The sequence below is a fragment of the Leishmania panamensis genome, assembly GCF_000755165.1.
Source record: "Leishmania panamensis strain MHOM/PA/94/PSC-1 chromosome 15 sequence".
Taxonomy (NCBI): Eukaryota; Euglenozoa; class Kinetoplastea; order Trypanosomatida; family Trypanosomatidae; genus Leishmania; species Leishmania panamensis.
In genome coordinates this window covers 304,234-316,757 of record NC_025860.1, presented here as the reverse complement: position 1 = coordinate 316,757, position 12,524 = coordinate 304,234, and the positions used below count along the sequence as shown (strand labels likewise).

The window sequence follows — 12,524 nt, the reverse complement described above, 5'->3', positions numbered from 1 at the left end:
AACGAACGACACACACACACACACACACACACACACACACACACACACACACACACACACACGGCGATATAGGGAATCAACAAAGAAAGGAGCCACAACCATAAAGTGACGCGCTGTACACACAGGCAGAGAGAGAGAGGGAGAGAGGTACACACACACATATGTATATATATTCTTAGGCTATAAGCGTATTATCAGCCATTGCCCATCACACGCGCTTCTCTCTTCGTCTCAGGGCGTGCTCTCGTGATCAGGCTGTACCATCTGGCGCTGCTTCGACGGGGTGAAGTGCGGCTCAGCCGCTTCAGTGCGAAGTCGACACAGGGCGCGTTGACGGCGGTACTCGGCGAAGGTCCCACGAGGCGACACCGCGCCACCAGGAAGGCCACTGTACAACGGTATGCTCAACAGACGCTGTGACGGCGACGCACCGCCCTCACTCATCGATGCAGCCGAGCTCTGCGCCATGAAAGTCGCGCAGGTCCCATGTCGCTGCGGCAGAGGGCCATGAGGAGTCACGCCGCCGGATGTGTTTGGGTTGACGACGAAGGTTGTAGACTGACCAGACTGGGCGGCAGGGATGGGGTGGTTGCGGTGGCGGTCCCGCTTGACCGCTTCCCCGGCGTTACACACGCGCAGGAACACCTGCTCGAGCGACACTTGCGACACGCTGTACTCCGTGACACCCAGCTCCCCCTGAGCGGCCCGCAGTGTCTCAAACACCTCTGATAGGCGCACAATCGGCGGGGAACTTTGGACCGCATTGGCAGTGCTGCGGCGACCGGCATACTCCGCGTTGGCTAATGGGGTCTGCGCAAACGGCATACTGCTCTGACTTCGCTGCTCCTGCAGGAGCTGCTGCATGGCGTCCGCCACGTCGCGGGTCGCCGGCAGAGTGTAGATGTACCGCTCGTTGTTGAAGGTGTCGATGAGCAGCGCCGATGGGAACGTCTTGAGCATGAACTGAAAGATGTCATCGGAGGTGTCGATGAGGTCGTTGCCGGCGTAGGAGGTGGACATGCGACGACCCAGCGCGGAGTTGATCGTGTTGCTCTGGTTGTTGCTGCTCAGGCCGTGCGGACTACTTGCGTTTGAACGTTGGCAGTTCGTCACAGGTGAGACGCCGTCCTCCGCTGTGGCGCGCTGATACTGCTCTTCACGGCGTTTCTGCGCGCTCCGACGCGCCGCCGGCGAAACGCGCAGCGTCAGCTCATAGGCGTTTCGGGCGTACTTGTGCTTCAGGTGTGGCAGGTCGCCGAAGCAGCGTAGACCACCGTCTACCATGATACCGACGCAGTCCGCGAGGGCTTCCACTTCCTCCAGGTGGTGTGTCGTGAGAATGATGGAGCACTTGCGAGAGACGCGATCCAGAAGACGCCAGAGCAGGTGCCGCGCCAGCGGGTCCATTCCGGAGCTTGGTTCGTCCAGGCACAACACTTTGGGTGCCCCGATCAGCGCGATGGCCACGCTCAGTTTTCGCCGGTTGCCGCCCGAGAGCTGGCTGGGAGAGACATGACGATACTGCGTGAGGTTGCAGGTGGCCAGGAGGCTGGTGACGAGGTTGTCCAGCTGTCCGACGGGCACACCGTGCACCATGGCGTAGAGACGCAGGTGCTCCGTCACGGTGAGAAGGTCGAGACACGCATCGAACTGCGGGCTGTACCCAAGACACTCAGCTGCGCGCCGGCTCGAGCGCACCACGTCGTTGCCGCACACATAGGCGCGGCCGCTCGTCGGCTGCTGCTCCTGTGTGATGATGGACAAGACAGAGCTCTTGCCGGCGCCGTTGGTGCCGAGGAAGCCGAATACCTCACCGGGCATGACACTGAACGTCAGCGCACTCACTGCCACCTTGCGCGGCGCCTTGTAGACCTTGCAGAGATCGACAACACGAACCACATCACACGACTCCACCGTCGGTTCGATCTGTCGTTGGTGGCTTGGGCCGCGTGAGTGGGGGCGCGGCGAGGCAGCGCTGATGAACGGTCGTTCCTGTTCGGCGAGTTGCTGCCGCTCGGCTTGGTAGACGGCGCAGCGTTCCTCCTCGACGTCGCTGTCCTCCTCGCCCCGCCGTAGCACCTCCGCCTTGTGCCACCATGGAGGCGGGTAGACCATCTGGGGCGGCGCAGGCTGCGTGGCGCCGTTCGTGCGCTTGCTCATGGGCCGACCACTCGTCAGCTGTTGTGGACTCTGCTGTGCCCTTGTAATACCCATCAACGTGGCCTCAGTTGACCCTACGACACCGCTTCCTACGTTTGCGTCCGCTTCAGCAATCAGCGTCATGGACAATGCATCGCCGCTGTTCTGAGCGCCAACCGGGAGTGAGGCCGCGTGCGCCGCTAGCTGCTCCTCCTCCTCCTGTCGCTTGTGTGGAGAAGAATGTGCGGTAGGGACGACGACGCTGGCCTGTAGCGGGAGGCTTTGCAGCAACACTTTTGACTCTGTGGCCGCCACCGCTGCCGTCTCCTTGCCCCTGAACGTCAGAGAGCCATTGCTGTGGCTTCGCAGAATGGGCAACATAGCGCTTTGAAGTGAGGCGTTGGTGTCACCCGCTGCTGCCACAGTGGGTATGGCGACAGCCGCGCCGGGCATTGTCGCCTGCTGGCCTTGTTGGTCCTCCTTTTGCGTGCGATGTGGCCAGCGCCGCCTCCCACCGGAGCAGCGGCAGCACTGCGCGGCCCACCAAACACGAATCTGGTCGATGACCGCGCGCCGGTTGGGGTGATCCCAGAGCAGCGTGATGGCGGCGAAGATTGGGGCCTCGATGGCCATGTAGATGTCAGGCCAGACCGTGATGGACATGCTCCACGCCGTCAACGACGGGTCCGTCATCTTCTTCTGCTCCAGCAGCGCCAGGTTGAGGATCACCTCACCAATGGAGTAGGGCGGCAGCAGGCGGAAGATCCATCGCAGCGAGTTCGACGCCGAGAGCGTTTTGTCGAGCAGGCTCAACATGAACACCAGCATAACGCACAGGAAGCCCGTGATGAAGCTCACACCCAGCACGAAAATCTGCGCCGTTGTGTGCTCGGTAAAGGCAAAGCTCACCATGTAGGAGAAGCAGCAATAGCAAACACCATAAATGGCGAAGGCGGTAATGGTGGCCCCGATCGTTTCATAGCCAATGTACTCCGAGCGCTGGAAGATGGCAAAGATGACGATGATGAAGATCATGGACACGACGTAGGCGGTGAAGTCGAACAGGAAGTTGCCAAGCCAGTAAACGAGGTAGAAGAGCCCCGAAACATTCTGCAGGTGCCGCGCGCGCGACTCGTACTCCTTCACCACCCACGCCACCGGGTTAGCAGGCAGAAAGGTGAACGGGATCAGCACGATGACGCCAATGAGAATGCTGGGAATGGTGTTTGCTGTCTGCGTCGTCTTTGCGTCCTGCGGCAGTCCAGTCAAGCTCATCGTGTAGGTGGCTGCGGCCGCATCAGCGCTCGTGCCGAGGGCGCCTAAGTATGCCAGCGCGTGAGTCATGTGCATCGCTATCGGAAGACTGTTGCGCGAGGAGGTGTTGTACAGGAGCGTGTTGACCTGCCGCGTGCCGATGACATGGGGATAGAAGAGGGTCAGGTACAGCTCTATGTAGGGGTCGCCGCACTGCAGGCTCATGAAGCGATTGCGGCTATGAGTGAGCCACGTGTCGAGCAGCTCTGTGGACATGTCCGTGGAATTGACGAAGTTGGGATTACTAAAAGACACCTCGCTAAAGTTGTGCCCATATGTGTGCATGTGTGCCACATCGCCCATGTAGTTTGTGCACCCCGACACCTGCATCGCCGACTGCACGCCGAAAGCCGAGGGAGAGAGGTGCAGCGTCCCTCCATTGCCGCCCTTCACCAGCTGCAGCGACATCGCCAAGAGGGTGCAAAAGACCGGGCAGACGATCTGAAAAAACTGCATGCGTGGGTCTCGGATGGCGCAGAGGAAGCGCTTGTATATCATACCACGCAGCTGCAGCCCCCACAGGCGCCAGCGCTGCGACGTGTGCTGTACCGCCCAGACCTGGTCGAGGTGACGGTCGGTGGCGTACTTGTAGAAGAGGGCCTTGTTGCAGGCATTCCAGCCCATCTCTGGTACTACAGCTGCGGTGGAGGCGGAGACAGGGACGGTTTGCCTGGGGCTTTTGCTCAACATGGCCCCTGAGAGCGGTGGGCAGGACACTCTGCCTGGACGGTTCACGCAAGCCACTTCTATGGCCACTTCAGAGATGACGCCATCTGAGATAACCGTTGTGGTGTTTCCCTGGGACTGATGTTGCTGCTTCTCCGTGACGCTCGCATTAGTGTTCTTGGCGATACCGGCGAGGCGTGCGTTAGTCGCATTGCCGCCATCGGGTTCAGCGGCAGCTATCGCCCTCGCGCCCAAAATGCTGCTTGGTGCCCAGCGTTGTATTGGACTCGAAGCCGCAAAGTCGGCGATGGGGTCCTCGTCGCTAGCGCTGGGCCTCGCGTTGGTGCCGTAGTTCAGCGTCGATTTGTTGTTGAGGTAGCGCAGCGAGGCGCGCGACATGCGGCGATTCAACGGAGAAGACGTCGAGCACGCGACAATGGCGACTGGACTTCTGGGCTTATCGGTGCTGCCGCTAGCGTTCGGTGCGCCAAATGCTCGCACATTAGTTTTCTGACCATCGTTCTCACCGTCTTTGCCGCCACCGAACTGCTCGCGTGCCGGCGCCTCGTCCGATGCCCGCTCCACTGCCACCTGTGAAGGCGGTGCGATCTGGTGCTCGATGACGCGCAGGAAAACATCCTCCAGCGTCGGCGCCCGCAGCGCGTAGCTGCGGATATGTAGCTGCCGGTTGCCGCGTGACTCCATATCCTTCAAAAGCTCTGTCAGGCGTGCATCGGTGCTGAGTCGCAGCTCGTACTCTACTTCTGCATCTGTCTGCAGCACCAGGGTGGAATCGGGGAGATGCGAAATGACCAGTTGATGGAGCTCAGCCCACACTGCGGCAGCCTTGGCTTGCCGGGCCGCATCGTCATACCCCTGCGTCAAGACGGGAGTGAGATCGAAGCGAAGCGTGTAGCCAACCCCCGCATACTGGCGCAGGAGCGCCGTGCTGCCCGCGCACTGCAGCGCGCCCTCCGCCACAATGGCGATGTTGTCACCAAGCAGGTCCGCCTCGTCCATGTAGTGCGTCGTCAGGAGAATCGTGTGGTACCGGGTCATGGCGCGCAGAAGGGACCACGTGTGGCGTCGCGCAGCCGCGTCCATGCCAGCGGTTGGCTCATCGAGGAAAACGACACGGTTGCGGCCCACAAAGGCGATCGCGACGGACAGTTTCCTCTTCTGGCCACCTGACATGAGCATCGGAATGGCGTCCATCTTTTCCTCGAGATCGACGGCACGGAGAACATCCACGACAGCGTCCTCCAGCTCAGCTCCGCGCAGCCCCTTGATCTTGCCGTAGAACTCGAGGTGCTCGCGACAGGTCAGGTCAGGCCACAGGATGTTGTGCTGTGGGCAGTAACCGATCTCTCGCCGCGCTTCAGCCACATGCCGAGTCATCGAGTAGCCTTCGATGAAGCATTCGCCGCTGTCGGGGGCCAGCATGCCGGTGATCATCTTGATCGTCGTTGATTTGCCAGAACCGTTCGGCCCCAGCAACACGGCGATTTCACCACGATACATCTTCCACGATACGTTATCCACCGCCGCAAAGCGCTTACCGTTGCGCTTGAAGTACTTGCAGAGGTGATTGATGCAAACGCTGACATCCTTCTCATCGCCAGTCGGGGAGTTCCCACTTGCACTGTGGTCGAGGGCCAGCGCAGCAGTGACATCGCCACCCATCTTGCCGCTCTCGAGCTGCTCCCTGGTTACTGTCACTGCATCTAGCGTCCTTGACGTGGCCGCCGTACCAGCTGAAGGCTGAGATGCACTTCCATACTGATACCTACTGAGGATACGCTTACTGCAGCCGTAGGCGCTCTTCAGTTGCGCCCACAGCTCGAAAATAAAGAAGAGCGGGTGCCTGGGGGTGCCCCACTCCCGTGGCAGCACGGCATCGAGGTAGAGCATGAGGAGTAGGTAAAGAACACAGTCGCACGCGAGAATGACCATGATAAGGTACGGCTCGGGGTTGAAGTAGGGGCTTTGGAAGTGGGCCATGTGAAAGCCGCCTCCCGCCTCGACGGTGAAGACCACCTTCAGGAGCGAGGCGAGTGCGTTCGGAGAGAAAACCGACAGGCCGATGACGGTGACGCGGTTCGCTGCGCCCATGGCGAAGACTGGGATTGAGAGGACAAAATAGACCAGCGGCGACATCAGCGCCGCCATGCGAGCACGACTGAAGAAGGCAGAGACGAGGCCGCACAGCGGGATCAGGGTGAGGCAGTACACGAACAGGATAACGAAGACGGCGAAGGGGTTTGAGCGCGGCGCAATGACGGCGCACAGGAGAGCTGTCAGCAGAATCGAGATGAGTGCGTACTCGAAGAAGATGACCAGAAGAAAATGTATCCACCAGGAGGAGCGCTTCAGTCCCATAATACATATGGATTCCTGAATGCACAGCTCCTTCTCCAGCACAACGCGCTTTGTCACCTGAGCGAAGGGGTAGAGGAAGGACAACACCACCACGAAGGCGACGAGGGAGGGGGAGAGCGAGAGCAGGTACGGCGTCTCCGAAGCGATGGAGGGGTAGGAGGCGATAACGGGGTAGATCTCCTTGAGCGTGTACGGGTTGACTGCGCCGCTGTTAAGGTTGGCTAGCGTTCCTGCCTGAGCCTTGCTCTGGTAAAAGTATGTGTACATCACCTGTTGCAGTGACAGGAAGCCAGAAGCGAGGAACATGTCAGTACCGTCGTACGTGAAGCCTCCGCGAAACTCCAGCGATACCGTCGGCAGTGACAGCGACGGCAACGCGGAGCTATGCAGCTGGACTTGCACATCAAAGCCATCTGTAATGTCGTTGACAATGATGAGGCCCCAGGTGGAACTGCGCAACTCATCTGCACTGTTGACTTTTATGGCTGCCTGCGCCTCTGCGACTGTGTCAAAGACGCCGCCGTAGACGTACTCAAACATAGCGGAGTGGCTTTGAAAGTATTCAATCAGTGCCGCCGGCACCTTTGCAGCGGGGGCGAAGTAAAGGAGGCCCGAGTGCGAGATGGAGTCGAAACGAGTCGCGGAGGACACGGCGATGCCGACGCTCGAGAGCGCCGCCAGGGCGGTGCGGGAACGGGAGTCCTTGGCCAGGCCAGCCTTCTTGGCCATCCACTGGTGCACGATGATCGAGTCGAGGGACGGAAGCGCAATGAGGATCCCCATAAACGAGTCGACGTACTGCTTCACCACCGCGGCGGGGGTGACGAAGGTGCTAAGGTAGCACAGCCCATACACTGGAATGTCCGACTCGTCGCCGTCGCACACGTATGGGAAGTCGACGTGGGCACACAAGTCCAGGCCCTTGATTGGTCGCGTCGTGTCATTGTAGCACAGGTATGTCCTGTAGTCCTTCGAGCTCAGCTGGTAGCTGTAGAGGGTGGTGGCTGTGAAGATGGTCTCAGGGATGGAATCGACTCCAAAGGCAACGTCCAGGATGATAAGGAGAAGGACAAAGAGCAGCGGAGAAACGACCTCGGCGGTCATTATCAGCTTCTGGCGCAGGTACTGCCGCCTGGTGCGCTGGAGCAGCGCCAGGACCTGCGTGCACCGCGAGATGCGCACGCCGCCGGTCTGGGTGATCATGCTGTACGGCTCCAGCTGAGCTGCAGACGCGGAGAGCTTGCGTTGCATCTCACTCCCATAGCTTATCAACACAGGATCGCAGTCAGGACAGTTTTCCGCCCCTTCGCTCGGCCCCGTCGAGTGCGACTCTAGGCTCGGCTCCGGTGGCAGAGAGAAGCGAACTTGTGGCTCGCGGCGTTCCGCAGCAGCCGGTGGTTGCTGTGTCACGATGGCAACAGGCGTGAGTGCCTTGGATCCAAACATGTCCTCGTTGTTACTGCTATTCGATGGCGTGGATGGCGAGGCGTGCCTCCGCACTGCCGGGAAAACATAGGCGTGTAGCGGAGGGAATGATGGAACTTGTGGGGCTGGAGCTGGCAAGGCTGTTGCGCCAGTCTTCGCGCCTCCATCACCCTGGCGAGGGATTATATCGCTGTTGCCCTTGCTCATCGACTGCGTCGTGCCGTTGGTGGTCTGGTTGCGTAGAGGATTCTCTGCAGATGGAAGCCTGCAGAGGAGAAGGGCTGTACTCGAGATACCGGTGTGGGGAGAGAGACGAGAGAGAGAGTAATATCAAAGAAGAAAGGAGCCTAGTTGAGCCTCTGGATCAGCACCAGTCCCCCAAGAGAATAAGCAAATTAACAGGAGAAGTCCCAGGCAATACACACCGAGACAGCACCAGCGCTTCGTGAACCAGGGAGGAAGGGAGGGAGAGGGAGGAGGCAGACGTTTTAACGCGAGGTCCAAGAACAGAACTTTGCTTTCTCCTTTGTGTTCTGCAGTCGACTGGCGGACTTTCGGCGTCGAAGTGTTGTCAGGTAAGCGGCGGATGCGAGCACACACCCACACGCAGAGAGGGGGAGAGAAGGGGGGGAAGGGGCAGTGCAAGCGAGGAAAATCTCATCAATGAATATAACAAGATGGAAGAGAGGCGGGAAGCGTGTGTGTGTGTGCGTGTGTGTCTGCGTGTAAAATGCAGATCGCTCTCTCTCGCGCCCTCCCTCGTTATGGGTGTGTGGGTGCGTGTCTGGACACTTTCATTTCCTCGCCACTCTGAAGAATATAAAGGGGCAGGGAGAGGGAGAGGGAGGGGGAGGGAAAGTGTAGAGAGGAGGGAGAAACGAGCTCCGTCACCAGTGGCATACGCACACTCGGACAATCCCATACGGAGGGCGTGGGCGCGATCGGGCCGCTGACACCGAGCTGCATGACTCAAGGTGATGTTGAGGTACGGTACGCAAAGTATGTTGGGGTTTGGTACTCACAAAAGCGCTGGATCACCCATTCGTCCGGATTTCCTACCTCGCCAACCCCTTGTCGCTTCGGTAGGCGGGGTCACGAACGAGGCCTGTCGACCTGATTCTCAGCGGATTCTCTACAGCTGGTCGAGATCACCTCAGCGAGAGATTGACTGGGCTTTGATTGACTTCGGTATGACTTGCATGACTCCGAGAGAGACCCTTGCAAGGCGCGAAAACCGCGGAGGTTTCATCCACATGTGGATGGGGCTCTGCGCCCGGAGAAAGAGAAGGGGATACAGACTCAGAAGCACACGCAGCGGTCCGAAGCTCTGCCGCATTGATGTTGTCAGCAGGGGGTGGACTCCCCCTTCCTTCCTCTCTTAAGCGTGATCTCATCACAGCAGTTTGCTTTGTGCGTCGATTGACACACGTGGTATCTCCTTAGGTCCCCAGACTGGCCTCAGTGTTGAGGTCGAGCATGGCCGTAGACGTTGGCAACAAGTGAATCACGTGTGGTTTGTTTCGTTTTGCAGGCCAGCGCGTGCCATTCACGTCACTTTTGCTTTGCCCATTGGCCGGTCGGCTGGCTTGCAAGTGACCCCCTGAAGTGAGGCCTTGTGTGACCCCACCTGGCGAAGCGTCGCCGTGTCGCCCTCAGGAGCCACCGAAACGTATGCGCTGGAATCATCACGACGTGCGCAGCAAACCATAATCGCCCGATGAGGCGCTCGAGTTGCTCCACTGCCATGCTCCGGGCTGAGTCGCTTCCTAGTTGTGCACCCGTTCTCTCTCCCAGAGAAACGGGTTGTACTTTGTGGCCAAACAGGGCTGTGGCAAACCCCGTAGGTGTGGAGAGGCGACTCGCTCATCGGTACTGGGAGCAACGCAGAAACTCGCTGGCGGCATTCCTGGTCGTGGTAGAAGGCGTGAGCAGTCGGGTCCATCAGGGCCTCGGCTTCAGCCCGAGGGGAGCCGAGAGCAAAGCCCCGTTCATGCCGCGTTGGAGTCAAGAAGAGGTCAAGCGCCGCGCTTAAGGGATCTACTCTGTCCTTGATGTCGGGGTGAATGCGATGCCGTAGGAAGTGGAGAAGTTGATGAGAACACACCACATGGTGCATCCTCCTGACTTGAAAAACTTGGCCTTCATCGTCTGGTAAATCCGCGTCCTCAGGTGCGCAACGGCCTCGTCACCCTTGAGGAGAGGATGCCACATGCGGCAACGTCGGGGCCACGGTTTCCCTACCCCCGCCCAACGGAGCATCGAGAGTTTCCGACAAATGAGCGGTTTGGCGATGGGCATCCGGCTTGTTGGCCGTTTCGCCGCGCTTCAATGCGGTTGACTCGCGACCCAACTCTCTGCGCCACTTGGCCGAGAGCAACACCGTCGGCCTGGGGGGGGGGGGCGCTCCTCCTAGGCTTCTCGGAGGCTTCTGTGAACGATTTGAAGAGCGCCTGTGGGTCGTCCTCGGTGTGGAGACACTCGCGCTACAGCTTGTCGAGAGGAGTAAGTTCCTGATGGTTCCCGATGCCCTGGAGCTCGTCTCACGATAGGTGATTGCTTTGCTCGCAGCAGGCGTTGGAAGCTGCTGTCTGATGCTTGTTCAGAGCCTCGGAGAAGCGTCTGCGCTGAACTCTGCCACTGAGCGCATGCATATACAACACTCCCCAGCGCCCATGGTTTGGCGGAGGAAGCAGAGGCTTGACTCGTTCCGGCGAAAGATTTCGATGTGAAAAGACCGCCTTCTGTGGCCTCATTGGCCCAGGGAGATGGGATGCTGCTGGGCACCTGTGCAGTCCTCGTTGAGATCTGTGAGGGACGCTATCCCGGCCTTATTGCGCCAGCCCGGGCACGGGGACTCCGGTTTGGGTCCGACCAGGCGAATTCGACTGGGCCCGGCCCCGTCTGGACCAGGAGCGCCATCGCTGAAGAGCGCATGTCAGAATCGTCCGTTGCGGAGGGTGCTTGGCAGGGGGAGGGGGGAGAAAGAGGGCGTGTAAGAGGTGGTTTCGCTGTGGCACGCTAAAATGCGCTGTTTCTCCACATGGGACGGCGACAGAGGCTCACCATCCGTCTGTGCAAAGAGAAGAGGCAGAGAGCTGAAGCCGAGGAGATAGAGTAGCCCAGAGAGCGACTGGTGGACGACTGCAATTCACGGTCCAAGACGAGCCTTCTCACCGCTCTCTATCAGGGTGGTGGAGGTGAAGGGGGGGGGGAGGGAAATGGGAAGGAGGAGGAGGAGGACGGTGCTGGACAGCAGATGGTCCAGCGCAGACAGAGAAGAAGCAAAAAAGCGCAGGAACGGGAAGACAAGTGGCCGTGTGGAAGGGGGTGGGCGGCACTGCACGTATTCCACGGAGAAAGAGCAAAAAGAAGATGCTGCGAAGCCCACCCGCGCAAGGAGATACTTCTTCTCTCTTCGCGTCTCTTTTAAGGTTTTGTGTGGCTCAACTTGTGTGAGATGGATGGAGGCTTCTCTGTAGAGCAAGCGGGAGCGAACGCGCCGGAGCCTCGCCCTCCTCGTACGCTTCACAGTAGGAGAGGAAAAGGCGGGAGACGGAGGGAGGGGAGGGAGCCCACCACAGCAGACACCAACAACAGCATTCCACGAAACGTGCACTGGCGCACACTCAGGCAAGCACGGAAGTCAGCCAAACACACACCCACACAACAAGTCCACCAGAAGGAGCACCGGGAACGAAAGTTGCGCAAAGACAACGAAGACGGCGGAGGACACGAAAAGGCAGACTACAGCCGGCCCCCCAACAGAAACGAAGGAAGCAGCCAAAGAGGGAGGAGGGTGGAGCCTGAAAGGTGAGAACGAAAAATAAATCAGCGCCTCAGCGTCACACACACAACGCATCACATAGCGGATTTCGTTCGTTTCTTCTTCACTCTTTGTGCAGCTGCACCCGATTCCCCCCACCGCCCCCTCAGAGACGCGTCCATTTTCCTTTGCACTCCGAACGTGTCCACTCCCAGCCGTACCACAGGAGGTCACCCCCCACTCTCTACCCCGGGCTGTCGCAGGCCCCATCGCCCGGTGCCGCTGCGTCGTGGGTGCCTGGTCCTGTCTCCGCCGGGGGTGGGGTGGGGGGTGCGCGGCCTCCCCACACAGGGCGGGGGGTGCCGGGCACCGGGGTGTCCTCCGTCATCAGAGAGGGAGATATGGGAGAGGTGAGGAATGCGGGAGCGAAGAACCACACACCTGACCGTATTCGTTTTTTCTCTCTGTGTGTGTGTGTGTGTCTGTGTGTCAGTCTCGGCGGGCGTGTGGATGAAGAGGGGTAAAAGTCCAGCCGTCTTTCGTTGTCATGTCCGCCCTTCAGTGGCAGCAGTAGTGATGGTGGTGGTCCTACTGACAAAGGTGAACTGAAAAGACACGGCTGAAAGACATGGGGGTGTCAGAGGGTGTGGAGTGGACTGGGACAGTGGTGGTGGTGAGGGAGGGAGGGAGGGAGGGCGAGAAGAGAGGAGGCGAGGTAGTGCTCGAGATGGCGAAGAGCAGCGCTGTGCACGGCGTGGAGAAATATGAGGAGTAGTGGCGCGGTGGCCGCAGAGACTCCGGCCAACGCACGCACACAGAGAGAGAGAGAAGAGCAAGG

At 59.6% G+C, this 12,524-nt stretch overlaps 1 protein-coding gene across 1 annotated transcript, besides 1 other annotated feature; it reads right to left on the bottom strand.

Annotated features, from left to right (window-relative positions):
• Window positions 1-231: 231 nt before the first annotated feature.
• Window positions 232-7,749, bottom strand: ABCA7 (ABC transporter, putative; the record flags this gene model as incomplete). The annotated part of the gene is made up of 1 exon (XM_010699147.1): window positions 232-7,749. One exon carries the CDS (start codon window positions 7,747-7,749, stop codon window positions 232-234), a length of 7,518 nt encoding a protein of 2,505 aa, XP_010697449.1.
• Window positions 7,750-11,884: 4,135 nt separating this feature from the next.
• Window positions 11,885-11,966: a repeat region.
• Between the last annotated feature and the right edge of the window lie 558 nt (window positions 11,967-12,524).